The 19,202-nt window shown below is 43.8% G+C and overlaps 1 protein-coding gene across 3 annotated transcripts in view; it reads left to right on the forward strand.

Moving 5' to 3' along the window:
* The window catches only part of FAT3 (FAT atypical cadherin 3), a 648,833-nt gene that overhangs the window by 573,806 nt on the left and 55,825 nt on the right, over positions 1 to 19,202 (forward strand). For all 3 annotated transcript variants that reach the window (XM_077867437.1, XM_077867438.1, XM_077867439.1), the window contains 4 exons: positions 12,890 to 13,279; positions 16,027 to 16,241; positions 17,493 to 17,630; positions 19,052 to 19,195. In XM_077867437.1, coding sequence (XP_077723563.1) covers positions 12,890 to 13,279; positions 16,027 to 16,241; positions 17,493 to 17,630; positions 19,052 to 19,195 — 887 coding nt within the window. The remainder of the gene's footprint in view (positions 1 to 12,889; positions 13,280 to 16,026; positions 16,242 to 17,492; positions 17,631 to 19,051; positions 19,196 to 19,202) is intronic.

Consider the following 19,202-nt stretch of genomic DNA (forward strand, 5'->3'; position numbering starts at 1 on the left):
AGGTCTTCAGCATATGAGTTTTAGAGGGACACAATTCAGTGTACAGCACTCTGTCACTCTCCTGTGGATCACTCACCTTGGTGAAGAGAGCTATGATATTTGAGGCAGGCCTATGAGAGGCCCACATGACAAGGGACTGAGTCTCTATTAGCAACTAGATGAGTGAGCTTGAAAGTGGACCACCCACCCCCGTTTGAGCCTTCAGATAAAACTGCATTCCCACGCAACAGGGAAATGAGAAACCATGGGCCATAGCCAGCCAACTAAGCCAGGCCTGGATTCCTGCCCCCACAGAAACTGTGACATACTAAGTATGTGCTGCTTCATGCTAAGTTCTGGGGTAATTTGGCATGGAGTAATAGAGAACTAGCATATTAATGCAAGTGTGTGGCCTTTGGAATTATGTCCGCATATCCTTAAGAATCCCTTGCTATAGTCATTATCCTCCCACAGGCTCCACTCTGTGAGGAAAAAGCGCTCTGATGCAGGTCAGTGGCAATTAAAACAGGGCCCTCCCTCAAGAAGGAGTGGTTCAGACAATTTGGGAACAGGCTGCTTCGACATGGCAGGGTGAGTGGTGATGGCTAGCACATTGGCTGCTCCTTGTTGCTATTCTTGTGGTTTCCTGGATTCCTCCTGGGGCAGTAGGCCCACTTCTGTGCATCATACCCTAGAAGATCTTGGAATGTCACTCTGAAAAGGCCCTGAAACAAAATCCAATCCAAAACTTTTTTTTCCAGGTGAGGAAACTGAGGCCCCTAGATAGAGTCCTATCCAAGATGACTTTCTTAGTGGCAGAGCAGGATCTAAAAGGAGGGTATCCTGACATCTCAGTCCAAGGCTCTTTTCTATATTCTAGTAATTTTTGCCAGAAGATGTTCCAAGAGGGATTCAATTCTGATTCAACCTGTCTGCTCTTAAGGACCATCTATTCTATATCTTTCCTAATGCCTTAGAGCTTGTCACCTCTAAGCTGCATAGGTCAGTGATTTTAATGTGTTTTTTTTTTCTTCCCCAAAGCTCTGTTATTCTCTAAAGTATTAAATCTCTGAAGGTAGCTGAGGGACTATTAAAATGTTCATAAAAATTAAATAATCCCTCTAAAGACAGTGAGACATAAGCCATTTCTGGAGCATTTGTGGTTGAAACTCTTTGTTGTAGATATCAAAAATTTTAATGTCATGTTTGAAGCCTTTCTCCAGAGATCCCAAAACAGACACCTGTAATCTTCCTATGGCAGAAGAGCTGTTGATATTCTCAGCACAGATGGAGAAAACGAGCTTCAAAAAGATTAGGTTGCTCCTTTCAAGCTATCTGGTCAATGGAAGAGGTCCTGAGCAAAGGTCTCCATGGCCCCATTAAACCCTGAATTCTTGACCTCCCACCAGCATCAGGATACCTTCTGCAGTCACACCTGTGACTAGATGGTGGACTGTGGCACCCCATCCCATCCTTGTCACATTGGCCTGTAACTTTGGGAAACAACATCATACTGTGGCTTTGGGAGGAGACAGATTAAACATTCCAGTTCCAGCCTCTATTAACTATCTAACCTTAACTAAGTTCCTCCTCCCTTTTGAACCCCAATTCAGGGAGAAATTCTCCTCCCTGGAGAAATGGAGATATGAATTCCTTGTTTTCCCACCAGACAATGAGCTCTTGGAGGGCCTGGGACACCAGCTTCTGCACCAACCACCCAATACCTGCTCCCTACCTGTATGCTAAACTGCCAAGTTGTTGAGAAAACAACATTAGATATTCCATGTTAACTCCCTAATATTATGTCTGGTGTGTATGTAGGTTCCTTCTGCCAGAGGCTTTCACTCACAGAGTCTGGACTATGTCATGGAGGAAGCCTCAGACACTGAAAATTACTTTCTCCAGGCCCACTGGAGAGAATGTGAGTGCTTTATATCACATAGAGCTTAATTTGGGAATATGAGATGACCCTCTATACCTAAGATTTTAGGATCCCTTCAGTTGATTAGAGCCCTAGGACCTACCACCTCCCAAATTCCAGGATCCAACAATAGAGAAAAAATAACAGTCAGACAAACCAGTTCCCTGGCTGTCCATGAGAATCCCTTTGGGAGCTTTTAAAAATAAACAGGCAAAAATAAATAAATAAATAAATAAATAAATAAATAAATAAATAAATAAACAAACAAACAAACAAACAAACACAAATAAGCAAGTGCTCCACGTCCAAAATCTGATTTGGAAAGCCTGGAATAGGACTCGATATACATTTTTTTCCCCTCAAAATGACTGTGATACCTTTTCTGGTTTAGAAGACTTTGCATCTGACACATATGAATTGTTATCATTATTATGGTTTTTAAAATCCTATTTCTTCCAGCACCACTTGGGTGGCTCAGTCGGTTAAACATCCATCTCCTGATTTCAGCTCAGGGTCATGGGATCATGAGATCAAGCCCTGAGTCAAGAGCCTATGCATGGAGCCTACTTTAGATTCTCTCTCTCTCTCTCTCTCTCTCTCTCTCTCTCTCTCTCCTTCTCCTGCCACCCCACTCGCAGGCCCATTCTCTCTCAAAAATGAATGAATCAATCAGTCAATCCAGTTTCTTCCAAGTACAGGGTCAAAACAAATGAAATAGCTAATTCCTTCCAGAAAGAAATATCTTAGTGAAGGGTTTTGGCAATTGCCATCTATGGGCAGGGAATTCTGATTTCTAACTGTGAGTGGTGGTGTGATTCATTCCAATGAGGATGCTCACCCATTCCCATGCTGCTTCATTCCTGGATGCTACAGGGTTGGTTAACAGGCCGTTGAGCTCCTCTGTGGGTCAGTCCCCATCCAGCATGCAGCAATGAGGACAGGTTTACGGGAGTGCTGGTGTCCTGGGGAATTTCCACCTAGTCCTGGGCATTTTGTGCAGACACCACAGACCACCCCACTTTGACTTCCTATCTCTGCAGGGTATGTTGAGGCTCAGTGGAGTGTGCCTATCAGCTTTGCCACAGGTTACTCACTATCATTTCACCTTGTGACACCTCCTTGACAGATGCAATTATGTTGTCCATCATCTGTGGTGAGCTCTTTAAATAACTTCTCACATGTTATGAAATGCTTCTCACTGGGACAGCCTCTTCATCTCACTCCTCTGGTCTCCCTCCTTCTCTCTGCTAATTCACCCATTAACCTACACCCAGCTTTTCATTTACTCCAGCTCTAATTGTGTATAACAGCTTTGGTAATAGGCTAGCGGTTCTGAAAATAGACAGCTTTGGCTCCTGCCATTCTAAACTTCTCGTTTAGCAATTCTGAGCCATTTTGCCCTTCTCCAAGCACCCAATATCATCATTCTTTACTTCGCATGTGTTCACTTCACCCAAAATGCCCCTTCTTCTCATCACTTCTATACTTTGTACTCTCGACAACTCCTATCTTTCCTTCATGAATCAGTTGAGTTGTTTTCTTCCCTGAGAAATGTCCCTTGGCTGTTACTCTCCAATAATCAACTATATCCATGCTTGTCTCCTGAGAGATGGGAAACTCTGAGGGGCTATGATTCTTCTGTGCATCCTCAGTGCCTGAGGATTTATTGGGTGGAAGTGATTCATTGGATAGATGAATGATTGATCCAGTGGTCGTACATATTGACCCACTTAGGAAATATTTTTAGTGTTATCACTGGTCACCCAGTGTAGAAGTTCTATGCACCAATAAAGATGAAGTTTTGAGCACTTTGATGAATTACACTTGACTGTCCCAGGCTTAGCAAAGTGCCAAGTCATAGATGGTAGGGAGGTTTATGCCCAGATGGGTTGCAGCCTTTGAGGTATCAAGAAAATGGTGTCACTCACCAGCACAGCCAGCTATATGGGAGTACATACAGCCTTTGCAGGTATACAGACCCCTTGCTTAGAAGGGCTTCATGATGTTTTAATGCTCTGCTGTGGCTATGCTGAACTTCACAACCTTTTTTAAAACAAGGGGCCCCTCATTTTTCTCTTTCTAAGAACCTCACAATCATGTTGCCAGTGCAACCCAGCAGAGCTGGTGCCAGCCCAAATGGTGAGTCCCCAGGAAGTCAATGGAATTATCGGGATCTCCCTGATTCTATGACTGGGGCTACATTTTGTCCTTTTTGACTATTCAAAGATCTCCAAGATTCTTGACCCCAAAGTTGGTATTTTGCCTGGGGTAATGTGCCAGGGTTAGTCATCACTCAATGAAAACTTGTAAAAGACACTTAAAACAGAAATAATCAGAGAGTCTACTTAAAATGTAACTTGAAAAATAATTGCAATTCTATGGACCTCCTAATGGCAACTTTCTTTGATTTTATATCATCTGAAGGCCTCTTTTAAAGATAGAAAAAAAGCGGTCAGTTTGAGCTCTTTTGATGTAATGGGATTTTACTTGCCTCCCACAGACTATGAGAGGAGATTTGAAGCTAGCCATCTTCTTCTACAGCTTAATTTAAGAATACAAAATAGTTCAAAACAATGTATCACTTGAAATAACTTTGTGAGACCTAACAAAAAATTTTTTCCCTAAGTAAAGTCAATGTCTTTCAGGACACAAAAAAAAAATGAGCAGTGAAAATATCCAGAAAAAGAATGTTTATGCAACATATAAGTATCCTTTTCTGCAATTACTTCAAATGGCATATATGTTGAGAATTAAACTGGCCTGGAAAGTAACTCAGAAATTTGACTGCTCTCCAAAATTGGTAATAAATTTTCCATTACATGATTTTTATAATAGTTCTTTTACTTACTAGAAACATGATCTGTGTCCACTGTATAAAACCTAGAGGCGCCTGGGTGGCTCAGTGGTTGAGCGTCTGCCTTTTGGCTCAGGTCATGATCCCGGGTCCTGGGATTAAGTCCCATATTGGACTCCCTGCAGGGAGCCTGCTTCTCCCTCTGCCTATGTGTCTGCCTCTCTCTCTGTGCCTCTCATGAATAAATAAATAAAATCTTAAAACAAACAAACAAACAAAAAAACCCTAGAGAGATGGACCAAAAGAAAAGTCAATTCTAACCATTGTTGCTATTTTGATGAAGTCTCTTCCACCTTTTTTCTTTACAAAAATGGACTCATAGGCTAGATATTGTTTTGTAACCTGATTTTTCCACTAGCTCACAAACATATTTCTATGTTGCTATGTATGTGTTCTTTTACATGGTGATGGTGATGTATATAGTATTCTGTGATATGAATGTACCATAACTTATTCAACCAGTCCTCATTCTGGGAAAATTGAGTAGTTACCAATTTTATTCACAAATGCAATTATCCATTTAGCATTAGTTTTTTATATATTTGTATTTGTTTTATGTAAATTTTTAAAGATTTTATTTATTTATTTATTTATTTATTTATTTATTTATTTATTACTTATTTTAGAGAGAGAGTGCACACATGAGCACAAAGGAGGGACAGAGGGAAAGAGAGAGAGAGAATCTCAAGTAGACTCAACTCTCCACTGAGCATGAAGCCCAACTCAGGCCTTGATCTCATGACCCTGAGGTCATGTCCTGAACTGAAATCAAGAGTCAGACACTTAACCAACTGAGCCACCTAGGCTCCCCTTATGTACATTTTCAATATTAAATCTTTCCAACTTCTCCAAATCGCACCCTTTTGGGGTTCTTCAGTTCTTTAACACAGGCATGTGCAGTGTGCATGTCACCTACATGCACTGTGTTAGCTCATACTCTTGCTCTGGTCCGCTGATCGCTTCTCCTGCAATTCAATGTTCGTTGCTTTCTGACTCTGTGTGGGGTCCTGGACTCAGCACTGAGCTATAGAAATAACATTACACTGTCCCTCTGTCTAAAAGCCACATTAATCAAGTGGGAGAGAGTACATAACTAATGATAATGTACAAGTTTTGTTAAGGAAGCACAGAGAAAGGAGAAACTAGGGAAATTAAGGAAGCTGTCCAGAGGAGACCCTACAGAGAATATGTAGGATTTTGACAAGGGAAGGAGGGGAAGAGAACATTCTGAGTAAAAATCCAAGCATGAGCAGAGCCCTAGAGGAGTAAGTGCTCATGGAGTTTTCAGGAGTAACCAGAGTAGACAGCATACGATGACAGTGGAGTAGGAGATAACGCTCAAAGGGTGGGCTGGGACCAGAGGTCACAGGATTGGAAAGGCATCCTCAGACATCTCTACTTCTGACTATAGGGAGTGAGCAATCAGTGACTATCTTCAGCAGCTGAGGCAAAGTAGACTCAGTTTTAGGAGCTGAACTCTGGTTAGGTTTGGCCAGCAGGGGATGACAAGTGAGGCAGTTTGCCATCAGGAATCTCTCAGCAACAGTCTAGGTGAGACCTGGCCACAAGACATCTAGTGATGTCTCCAAGGCAGAATCAAAAGAGCCCGCCATTCCAATTCAGATGGGAGACAGAAATTGAGGAAAGACACGCAGGAAACTCTAAATTGTCCTCCTCATCAAGTTGTTAAACTCCTAGGTTTAGAGATGGTCTCCTTTGGCTCCCCTTAGCCCACTGCCTCGAGTAGTAAAATAGGTGGCACTTGGCAAGTCCAGATGGAATGGAAGGGTCATGTCCAGTGTCTCCTGTGAGAAAGACAGAATCCTGCACTTCTCAAAAGTAACTACTGTCTTTTAAGGATAAGGCCGTCACAAAAGAATGCAATGACGTATTCAAGAACCAAAGCTTTGTTTATCATTTTTCTTCAAAGGATAATCCTTATAGCTTAAATACGAGCATGCTGTAGTCACCGAGTCTCGGTCATAAAGACTGTGAAAACTAAATATACTTGTGGGATTTCTGGCACTGATGAATAGGCATTAATGAAAGCAGGAAAAAGAGTTGGTTCAAAACCAAGTTATTAGATTGCCTGGGGCATGGGATCGGGGGACGGACCAAAATGGGACACGAAGGTACTGTAAGGGATGATTGAAATGTTCTAGATGCCAATGAGGGCCACAGTTCCACGGGGGTATACATGTGTCAGAATTTATGAGCTAGATACTTAAAATGTGTTCCTGTGACTATACATAAATTATGACATCTTAGTATAGCAATAAAGTTGATCAAAAAAAAAAATAAGTGATGAAAACCAAAATTCAGAGGGTGCCTAGAGTCTGATGGGTGAGATTGTTTCAGGTCATTTATTCTCCAGATATGTATTCCATATAAATTCAAATCTCTTTATAAAAGCCAGTTGATAGGTATTTAGTAGAGATTCCATCTTAACTGTGGCACCTAGAGGCCAGAACCGGTGCAACTGCTGAAGGGTGTTAAGGTTAATGTCATAGACAATGCCCTGGCCTGACAGTCATAGCAGCTGCCAACATCAAACCCCGGAGTACGCATAAAAGAGCTCTTGTGGTTTCCTGAAGCTTAGAGAGCTTGATGTTAGGAGGAGAGCAGAAAACATTTTTTCCAGTTTACAAAAATCTCAGCGTACTTGCCGCGTTGACTGTTCTCACCATTTGGTTTTGGTGCTGATTCTAACACCTCTAACAATCTCAAACATAGAGCTGAGTTCTTCTGACATTGGGTTAGATCCTTGGGAATGATCCTGCAGTGAGCATTATTTCTCACTGAGTTAATAAAGCCTTGCTATAAGCCGTATGCGTGAACTCTGAACACTTAACTGAATGGTATGAATTGCTGTGCTGTTTTCTTCCCATCCAGAAGATTCCAATAGCTCATCTTGATTAGGCTTAATTTGGACTTGGTTGGTGATGAAGCCCATGTCTGCCAAAGCCTGGCAACTTAATGAGCGCTTTGAGGGTGGGGGATGATCTTTTGGAAATACAAATGAAACTAGTTCTATCAGTTTAATTTGGAAATGGAGCACAGTCTGGAAGATCATCTTGGCCTCAACTGACCTGAACTGTCATTTTTAAAATGAAGAGACTTGAAGGGTGCTTGGGTGGCTCAGTGGCTGAGAGTGTGCCTTCAGCTTGGGTCGTGATCCTGGGATCCTAGGATGGAGTCCCGCATCAGGCTCCCTGCCAGGAGCCTGCTTCTCCCTCTGCCTTCTGCCTCTCTCTGTGTGTCTCTCATGAATAAATAAATAAAATATTTAAAAAACAAAAATGAAGAGACTTGTGACCCAGTGAAGAAGTTAAGTGACCTGTCCAAGTACACTTGTATAGTTTGGCCAAACCATGAGCCAGAGGCAAGGTCTCCTGTCTTCCAGAACTGGACCACATGTCTTCAAAGCACTCACTGTGCTTTCAAATGCCCCATGCCCCAAAAATCCATCTTTCCATTTGGATGAATTAGGAGAACCTAACGTCCATTCAGAAACCTTCCAAGGAAGAGAATATAGGTGCCTTTGGCCACCCCACCCCACAGTTTTACACCATTCCCATACTGGGAATTTTTATGTGCTCTTTCTTCCCTCCAACTCCATCCCACAAAAATGCCACTACCTCTTACTTCCCTTGAGCAAATCAGGATTTCAACCATTCTCTTTTTACTTGATTTTAATCCTCTGAAGACCTGCTTGCTCCATTTGCCACAGTTATAGAAACTTGACTTCCAGTGAAAGTCATACTTCTCTTGGTAGCCTGTCATTTCAGCGTTTTGAGAAGCTAAGTAGCTCCGTCCTCATTAAATTAGGCTCAAATTGGAGAAGAGAATTACATACTTAAAAACACAGACACAAAATGATGGATTACTGTTACACCTTAATATAACACATGGTGACATGGAGTAAGAGCATTAGACCAATTAGCAAGCAAGTTTTCTACTCGGGTTCATCTTTTCTGCTGGGTACGTAGCAACGGGATGGTGATTTGAGGGATGGCATTTATCATACGCCCTTGGATAGGAAGTTACCATTTTAGTGACACGACTTGCATTCATTTAACAAAGATAGCACCCATCACCTGGTAACACAGCAAAGATCCAAGTGCTACACCAGAAGTACTGGCTCTAAATTGGCATTTACCTGTCTGACTTTATTTCTAGAAGTTATTGAAATCCATTGCGAGTGGGTCTAAGTGGGGAATTTTAATACATTCCAAAAATACATTCTGCTCTTTTCTTGAGAGCTACCAAATCATAAGTGATGCCATTTGGCAGGTTTGTTGAGGTTTTTTTTTTTCCCTCCCCCTTTTCTGGTCTCACTTCCATATCAGTCTGATTGGTAACAGAAAGGAGAAGGAAACAATAAATCTCCCAGTTCCTCCTGGTGTGAATGCCCAAGATACTGTCAGAAGCAGAATGTATGGGAAGTGGGGGGAGTTGGGGTCAGCAACTTGGAGGGGGGAGGGGATGGTTTTCTGCTGTGGCAAAGCAGAAAAACCCTGTCACCGAATTTAAATTAACAGAATCTGCCCAGAGGGGAGCCATGGTCTTTGTGTGGCTGATTAATGTCAGCCTTGTAAACGCAGTGCTCCACAACAGGGCCAGCCCGCTGAGCAGGAAGCTCAGAGAACACAGCATCTCCTGCTTGGGGATGTGAGCAGAGTGGATGCCTCTGAATAGGGCTGGAAAAGAAAGCCGCAGATTGGGAACGTAGGTGATAGGTTTGATTGGATTTCAGCCGTCTGTCCCAGTGGAGGAAACACAGGCAGCCAGCAGAGGCACCTTCCCTTCAGGCCTTGCTGCCACAGAGAGCAGCAGTGTGCAGATCCAACCCCTACCTCTCCTCACTCAGCTCGTTCGGAGCACCACTGCTGCAGAACAGTGAGTCATAAATTCCCTTCTTCCTAAATGATCTCCAGATCTAAAGAAGAAGCATGTCCAGGGGCAGATCTCTGGAAATCCGTAAGGGGATTGGCCTAGGGAACACAGGATTTTGTCCCTCATGCTCACCTAATAATGCTAGTGGCAGCAGGCAAATCCCTCAGTCCTTGGTTTATGCATCAGTGAAGGGGGTCTTGTTGTCTGCAGATGCTCAGATGAAAGACCCTACATGAATTTCCTGCCCCATCTTATTGTTAGTAAGGGTGGTGTTCCATACGCTGGGGGTGGAAGTCAAACTCGCAGGCAGTGTGTGGGATTTGAAAACCTGTGTGGTATATTTATGTCAGTCGCTGATGTGTTTCCATAAATCTGTTTTTGTGACTCTGAGAGGTGTCCTGAGAGCCTCTAATCAGCCAAGGCAGCTTCTGGCACACACAACCAGCTCTGGCACCCAGGCAGGGTTATTGCAATCCTGTGCATATTCACCCCCCGGAATTGTGGAAGGATTTAATCTTGGAGCCATACTACAAAGAGCCAGAAAGCATCCCCAAAACCTCTGCTCTTATTTCCAGGGGCAGCAAGGGAATAGGAAAACCTTGTTTTTAATCCCAGTACCAATAAAATCAGAAGTTGATGTTTATATATCACAGGGCCGTTGTTTTGAAAGAGAAATAAAAGTAAATGATGAAACTTTGGAAAAAATGGACTCTCTGGCATGGAACCAAGAACAAGCTCTCAGTGTTGACCTTTTGGTTAAAGCCACATAATGCAATTTATGTCACTCCCTGCAGATAGATGATTTTATTGGTTTGCTGGGAATTTTGGCTGAAGAGAAATTACACATTGAGAGAGTAAAGTCTTTAACTCTTATTACTGCCAAATGTCTGACCCCATAGTGTGATGTTATAATAGAAAACAACACAGAGCGAGGCCCTCCCTTCTAAGAGCTTACATTCTAGGAAGGAGTCCATGATTCACAAAAGGCATTTTCAGATGGCAGTCCTAGCTAGAGACCCTTGATTAATGACTGTACTCATTGAGCGCATGTAGGATCAAAATAATGTTATATCAGCCTGTAGCGTTGTTACATTTTGCCTCTTAAAAATCTTAATACCTGCTGAATTTGGGGTGCATAAACCATTTTGAAGTGCTAAGATCCTCTGATGAGGCATTCAATCAGTCTTCAGAACCTGAAGTCAATCTGATCATCGTTCACTAATTTGTTGGTTGTTGGTAGATATTTTCCTGGCTGATAGGTTTTAGCTTTGTGTATATTAAGGTAAAATGCTACTTTGCTAAGTGAATGCGTTTCTTTAAATCACAGAGTGGGAGGTCGCCCTCGGAGTAGATCTTCTCCCTTCCTTGATGCAGTGCTCGAGGCTCATGGCCGTCAGATTGCTCTTTTCCTCTTTACATTCCCTTATGGCCTCACCCATCTCATGGCTCTGTGTGGCACCTGATGGCTGGCAGCCCTCACATCCCTAGCTCCAGCATGGACCTCTCTTTGGATCTCCAGCCTCCTGCCCAGCTCCCTACTTGAATCTCCACTTACACACAAAATGCCCATCTCGAATTTAATCTGTCCAAAATGGGGCTCCGGGTGTGTCCTCTAAATCCTCATCCTCCTGCAGCCCTCTCTATCCCAGCTGATGGCGGCTCCCACTTTTCAGCCACTCAGGCCAAAAGTTGCATCATCCTGGGATCTTCTCTTTCTCTCACACCTCGTCTCCTGCCAGCCCCACCATCAGAAAACAGTCTTTTCTCACCACCTCCGTGTTCAGAACAGGCCGGAACCGACCACTTCTCACCACCCAGGGCCCACCGCCTGTGCAAGTCACCACTGTCACATGCCTGCATTCCTGCGGGAGTCGACCAGCTGTCTCTGCTTCCTCGCTTGCTGTTCTTCTCACCCCTTACAATTAGTCTGGGTGATCCTGTTAAAAATCTGAGTCCCGGGCAGCCTGGGTGGCTCAGTGGTTTAGCGCTGCCTTCAGCCCAGGGTGTGATCCAGGAGACGTGGGATTGAGTCCCATGTCCGGCTCCCTGCATGGAGCCTGCCTCTCCCTCTGCCTGTCTCTGCCTCTCTCTCTCTCTCTCTCTCTGCCTCTCTTTCTATCTCTCATGAATAAATAAATAAAATCTTAAAAAAAAAATCTGAATTCCGTCTCATGACTGCCCGTCTCAGGGCCCTTGGCTGGCTTCTCACCTCAGCACTACAACCCCACACAGTCTGCTCCCCAACCTGCTGTCACCCGGAGCCATCTTCTACTCCCTTCTTCCCAACCATAGTCACAGCAGCCTTCTTGATGATGGATGATGCTCTCACATACACTCGAGGGACTTCCACCCCTGTCCTTGCCTGTCTCTCTTCCTGCAGTGTTCTCCCCCCAGACATCTGCACTATTCAGTCCCTCCCCTCATTTGGGTTTTTCTTCAAATGTCTGGGCCTTCCCTGACCACCTTAAAGTTACCATCCTTCCCTCTACCTCCCAAACTCTCTCTCCCCAGCACTCCCCATTCCCCCCTTTATGGCTTTAGTTTTCTTCCTTTTTACCCTCTAATGTGCCATTTATTTGACTGATTGTTTGTTGCTAATTTCTTATGTACTCCCACAGAGTGTAAGAAATTCCTCACAAAATGTTTGACCCTTGGGGTGCCTGGGTAGCTCAGTGGTTGAGCGTCTGCATTCGGCTTAGGTCGTGATCCTGGAGTGCCAGCATTGAGTCCCACATCGGGCTCCCTGCATGGAGCCAGCTTCTCCCTCTGCCTGTGTCTCTGCCTCTCTCTCTGGGTCTCTCATGAATAAATAAATACAATCTTTAAAAAACAAAACAAAAGAAATGTTTGACTCTTGTCTGTTGCTAAAATCTCTAGCACCTAGAATAGTGCCCGATAGATTGCAGATACTCATTTACTGAAGAAATGAATTAAATTGTATTTCTCTTTCTGTGGCACATCTTTACCCACATATGTATCAGCATCTTAGAGTTTTTCTTAAAGATGCGTGGGGTTCCTTAATATATGAAGAATACACAACTATTTATGATATTTGTTGCCGATATTTTACATTTCTTTACCACTTAATTCCACCATATATTTATTAAACTTTCATAGGACCAAAGCTGTTGACTTCTGTCATTGTTGTCCTTTGTCTAAGTCAGCAGAGCTATAATATTCTAGTGAGTGCAGAGCATCAAGCTGCACTCTTTCTGCTAACGTTCCTGCATCTCCCATAGGCATCAACAGGAAGGTGGTGTACTCCCTGGCGGACTCTGCCAACGGGTTCTTCTCCATCGACAGCTCATCAGGCATCATTATCCTGGAGCAGCCACTGGACCGGGAGCAGCAGCCCTCCTACAACATCAGTGTCCAAGCCACCGACCAGAGCCCTGGTCAGGCTCTGTCCTCTCTTGCTACCGTCACCATCACTGTCTTGGACATTAATGACAACCCCCCTGTATTTGAGCGGAGGGACTACCTGGTGACAGTGCCTGAGGATACCTCCCCTGGCACCCAAGTGCTTGCTGTTTTTGCCACCAGCAAAGATATCGGCACAAATGCTGAGATTACGTATCTCATCCGATCTGGGAATGAACAAGGGAGATTTAGAATCAACCCAAAGACAGGTGGGTAAATGGCAGCCTATTTAGAATTCATATTTCTCTTAACCATCTAACCACCCTCTGAATGGGCTCTTTTTCCTCTCCTACCCCTCTCCCAGTGAAAGCACACCTTCTCATGGCAGGACCTGCATGCAGACCCAAGGGTCCCTTCTGGTACTCTGTTTCTGTGGATGCCCCCTGCCAAGTGTTAAGCCCCCAGCTGTGGGCTCATTGGGCAAATACTTGACCACCATGTGGGGTCCTGGATTTCTCAGAGGAAAGCTTGAAAGCAGTAACGTGGTTCATTGATGGGGACAGGAAGTAATATTTGCATACTGAGCATAATTTGTTTCTTTCCCTCTCTTTTCTGTTTTTGCTTTGTTTCATTTTGTGTTGTTTTATTTAGATCATGTGTTTATGGGTGTGGAAGTGCTCTTAGACATCAGTGTGCACTTGTCCCCATCCACACTCAGGCTGCCACTCTCTTGTCACCTACCAAAGCAGACAAGGATAAGTGGCATGCACGGTGACATGCAGGCCTTCTCAACTCAGTACCCCAGGCAGCCAGAACCAGCACTGTATTTGGGTCCTGCCCACTAACTGCCAGTCAGAACACTGTCAGGTCTTACCACACCCTTTGCAAACTCAGGGCCAGTGTGGCATCGCTTAGGGAAAACAGGTCAAAAAATGAATCAAGAGAACAAAAGGAAAAGCCTAGGACTTTCTTTTCATTAGGGAGTTAACTATTGGGGGCACTTTGAGTAATTCAAGAAGCAAGTTTGGACATTCTTTGAAGAGTGAACATATTCACCTTTTCATTTTTCATAGTGTTTGTATTAATATTTTTGAATCACTTTCATGAGTAGTCTCATTTGTTCACCCAATCCCCCATGAATAGTCATGTCAAAGCAGGCCTATTTTTCAGATAAGAAAGGTAAGTCTCTTCTACTTCCTGTCCATTGGACATAATTCCCTTATCACAAAAGGAAAATGCACTCATTGAGTAAGGTGGGAAAGGAGGTCCATTCTCCTTTGGATAGTTCAGTAAACATGAATAGGAAACTATCATAATCTGCAACATTTCTTTAACATGATGAATATGCCAGTTTCCTATTAAATCATTAGTTATGTTTCTCATTTTCCATATGAGAAAAACAGAGCTTTGAAGAGGTTAAGTAAGGTCTCCAATGTCCACTGAGAGTCACTGGGGGATCCAGGATTTGAGCCCAGATCTCCCTGATTTTGGAATACATGTTCTTCTCTCTATAGAGCACTGCTCTGCTGGGGTGGGGGATGGTGAAAATAGGAAGAGGATACAGTTCCTGCCCTTAGGTTTAGGAAGGGGGAAACATTGATGGAAGAATTGCATTAGCAAATTCTCCCAGCAGTAACTCTGTTTATTTATTTTTTTTAAGATTTTGTTTATTTATTCATGAAAGACAGAGAGAGAGAGGCAGAGACACAGGCAGAGGGAGAAGCAGGCTCCATGCAGGGAGCCCGACATGGGACTCCATCCCAGGACTCCAGGATCACACCCTGAGCTGCAGGCGGCGCTAAACCGCTGCGCCACCGGGGCTGCCCAATAACTCCATTTATTAAGGTCACTACTTCGAATTAAAATGTATGGGGTTTCCCTCATTTAAATACATGTTAGACTTAGTCTGTCTAGTTACGGCCATTGTATATGAATACCATGGGGAAACGGTTAAGTGCTGTTTAATTTTGGCACTGGATAACGAGACTGGGATACAAAACAAAGTGCTAAGAGGGGTAATTGCTAAGAAAACTTAATTATGGAGAGAAAGAAGCTCTTGTTACAGGCATGACTTTGGTTTCTCACCTTAAGTAGAAGGGCAGCTTTAGCAGCTAGGGAAGATGCCTGTCTGCAGATGTGAATGGATGTGACATCCTGACCTTGGTCCCAAAGATTGTTTTCCAGTTGGGAGAGAGGTTAATTCCTTTGAGAACTGCTCTACAGGCAGTACGATGACCAGTTTCCAATTGCAGAGTGCAAGATTGGGTCAGTTCACCAGAAAGAGATAGAATGGGAAGGAAAAGCACTCACAGAGCCCTTGTAGGGGTGGCACCCAGCCAGGGCCTGTCACTTGTTCTACTTCCTTAAATTAAATCGCTTTGTGACATGGACACTACTTCTGCTCTATAGTTGTGGACACTAAACTCACACTTACTGTTTGGCCACTAATCCCAGGTATTTCCTTTCCATTAGGTCACGGTACCTTGAGATGTCTGAACTCTTTGCCCTCTTCGTGCTGTAATAGTTTGAGATAAGCACATTATAACTTGGTGAGGCATGTTAGTCGTTAATTGAATTCAGTGAAGTCTGCAGGTATTCACTTGCTGACTAGGGGCGGGGTCATGCAGTCACATCCACACATCTCAGCTTATTCTCTGTCTGCCCGGGTCCAATTAAGGGATCATAGGGAGACACTTACTAGGGATGCTTCTCCCTAGCGGCGTATGCATGAATGATGCCAGAGAGTTTCAGGCTGCTTGAGAGATGTTCAGAAACTATTGCAGAAATAGTCAAAGACTTTATTTCTTCAGTGTTGTGTCTGATGGATGGCTGTGTTTTTTAACTGACAGCATTAGTCAGACTCTAAGACGCTTTCCGTGGGGCATTAAATAAACAAAATCTTGAATATTTAAAATTCTTGGATAGAGATGATGTTATAAATATTACCATGATTATGGAACTGCTGACCAAAGTTTTTTTCCTAATCAAATCAAAAACTTCCCATTTTTCTTCAAAGGAGGTATTTCTGTCTCTGAGGGCCTGGACTATGAATTATGCAAAAAGTTTTACCTGGTGGTGGAAGCCAAAGATGGGGGCACGCCGGCTCTCAGTGCTGTGGCCACTGTCAGCATCAACCTCACGGATGTGAATGACAACCCTCCCAGGTTCAGCCAGGATGTCTACAGTGCTGTCATCAGTGAAGACGCCTTGGTCGGAGACTCTGTCATTTTGGTAGGTACCAGTGGGAGGTCCAGATGTCCGAGGCTCATAGTCATAAATAGAGTGAAAAAGTGAGCAAAATCTATCTTGAATTCTCATTACACTGTTTCTTCTCAGGGTCTTTTTGTCCCCAAGAACCCCAGTCAGTCACCAATATTTCAGCTGCTCCTTCTCCTTTTCTACATTGGAGTGCCTAATAAATTCATTTATATCAAAGTATAAGTGACCAATGATTACTTTCTTCCTGGGAGTGTCTGTTTTTGTTTTTTAAGAAAACAGAACAGACCATGAAATACATTTCTAATGGCAGCTCTCACTGGTTTCTGACCTTAGATAGTAAGTTATGGGGTGACTAAGATTAAATAAATCCATCCTCCCCCCACCCCACTCATGCACACACGCACGCATGCACACACACAGAGCCGGACAGCTATATATGGGAGCAAGATTAAGACTGGCCACTCTTAGAGAAGCTCTTTCTGGAAGGAAGTTTTTTTAATACCAGTAAGGACAAGCCGTGTGTTAGGAGAACATAAGTTCTCTCAAACTTACAAATTACATTTGGGAAATCATCAATCCCATTCTTAACCATCATCACCACCCCTACTGGACAGGTCCCTTCCATCTGTCCTCTCTGGCTTCTGCAGTCCCTGGTATGGGTGTTCATTCTTTACACTCCAGTGGTGAACTTCCCAGGCCCTCTCTCCTTCCTGGATGTGACTAGACTACTTGCACACATAGAAATCCCAATATCCCCAAAATGGAGCAGTAAACAGTGGGCCAGTGTGGTTGCCATGTGGGAAAAGGAATTTTCTTGGGCTTCCTTAACCTGGAACTGCATAGATTTAAAGAATGTCTGACTCAGTGGTGGAGACCATTATTTGCAGAATTGGGGAAAAAAAATAACCAAACTATCCATATCAGCTTTGGCTCTATCCTCACTGACTCAAGACATGAGGAAAATCATGTGTAATAAGTGTCATCAAGCTGTAGACAGACAAAAATGGAAAGAAAGTGGCAGCTCCAGTAATGGTGCCTCTTTCAGCCAAGCCATGAGCTCTTCCAACAGAGGCATGATCATGAGCATAGCACATGAGCATAGCACCTAAGACAATTGTCAGAGTTATGCCCATTTGTAAGACCTGGGGCCCTAAGAATAAATCTTTTCTCTATCTCTTATGTCATGTGTTTTTGTTTTGTGTTGTTGTTGTTGTGTTTTTTTTGTTTCTTTTTTTTTTTTTTTTTTTCTTGTGTCCCATGAAGCTAGTAGCGGAAGATGCAGATAGCCAGCCCAATGGACAGATTCGTTTTTCCATTGTGAATGGAGATCGGGACAATGAATTTGCTGTGGAGCCTGTCCTAGGACTTGTAAAGGTTAAGAAGAAATTAGACCGGGAACGGGTAAGCTAGTTTAGGCCAGCTCCCCTCCTATCCACACCATCCCTTCACTGGAATCCAGTATAGGCTCCCTGAGTAAAAGTAGGAAGATTCTCCATCCCAACTAATGAGAGTAAATAGGATGGGCCGAAATGCAGCATGACATATTGGGGCTAAACCTTAGAAAGAAGTTTCTGCCAATAGGTACTGGCAACTTCTTACTTATGGGTGTTTTAAAGAAAAGGCAAAAGATGTGTCTTTCTGGATGCTTTGAATTTTGGTCCTTCCTAGAGCAAGGAGGCAAGAAAGTACCTTCTGGGGACACCTGGGTGGCTCAGTCTGTGAAGCGTCTGCCTTTGGCTCAGTTTGTGATCCCAAGGTCCCGGGATCAAGCCTCACATCAGGCTCCCTGCTCAGCAGAGAATCTGTTCCTTCCACTCCCTTTGCCCTTCCCCTCCTGCTCATGCTCTTTTGGACTCAAATAAATAAATAAAATCAAGAAGAAAGAAAGAAAGAAAGAAAGAAAGAAAGAAAGAAAGAAAGAGAGAGAGAGAGAGAGAGAGAGAGAGAGAGAGAGGGAGGGAGGGAGGGAGGGAGGGAGGGAGGAAGGAAGGAAGGAAGGAAGGAAGGAAGGAAGGAAGGAAGGAGAAAGAAAGAAAGAAAAGAAAGAAAGAAAGAAAGAAAGAAAGAAGAAAGAAAGAAAGAAAGAAAGAAAGAAAGAAAGAAAGAAAGAAAGAAAGAAAGAAAGAAAGAAAGAAAGAAAGAAAGAAAAAGAAAAGAAAGTACCTTCAGCATTGGGATCCTGTGGTCCTGGTCTTATCAGCAGTGTTAGCCCTAGGGGAGCAGATACAAAAGGATCATCTGAAGGTATTTAGGTCAGAAAGAATGATCCAGAAAAGTCTTCCTCTGCCAAGGTTGAGCATTGTGTTTTTTGACTAAAAATATATGTCTTCAAAGTGAAATTAAATATGGGAAAAGATGTCGTAGTAGTGGTGCTAAAAAGCAGAAAAGCCTCCCTGGGTGGTATATCCCCATTCCTCCTGAGGTATCAGAACTGATAAATAAGATCAGCGTGACAGCTGTTGTGTTTGAACGAAGGCCAAGAGCTGTAGGTCTGACCAGGGATGGTTTTGCCCCTCTAGGGGACTTGGCGACATTTGGGGACAGTTTGGGTTGTCCTGAATGAGCAGAAAGTGATATTGGCTTCGAGTGAGTAGAGACCAGATATGCAGCTAAACATCCTACAAAAGCACAGGACAGCCCCCAGCAGGCAAGAATCACCTCGGGCCCCACATGTCAGGGGTGCCAAGGCTGAGAAACTCTGGTCTAGAGAACCAAGAGTGAAGGTGGCCGATCTCCCGCAAAGCCGAGCCGAGTGTGCAGGTCCTCAGAGTGTGAGCAGGGGAGAGGAAGTGCTTTACTGTCGGCCCTTTGTGCTTTGGCAGGTGTCCGGATACTCCCTGCTTGTCCAGGCAGTCGACAGTGGCATTCCTGTGATGTCGTCGACTGCCACCGTCAACATTGACATTTCAGACGTGAACGACAACAGCCCAGTCTTTACCCCTGCTAACTATACTGCTGTGATCCAGGTGAGCA

Source organism: Canis aureus, chromosome 23 (genome assembly GCF_053574225.1).
Source record: "Canis aureus isolate CA01 chromosome 23, VMU_Caureus_v.1.0, whole genome shotgun sequence".
Classification (NCBI taxonomy): Eukaryota; Metazoa; Chordata; class Mammalia; order Carnivora; family Canidae; genus Canis; species Canis aureus.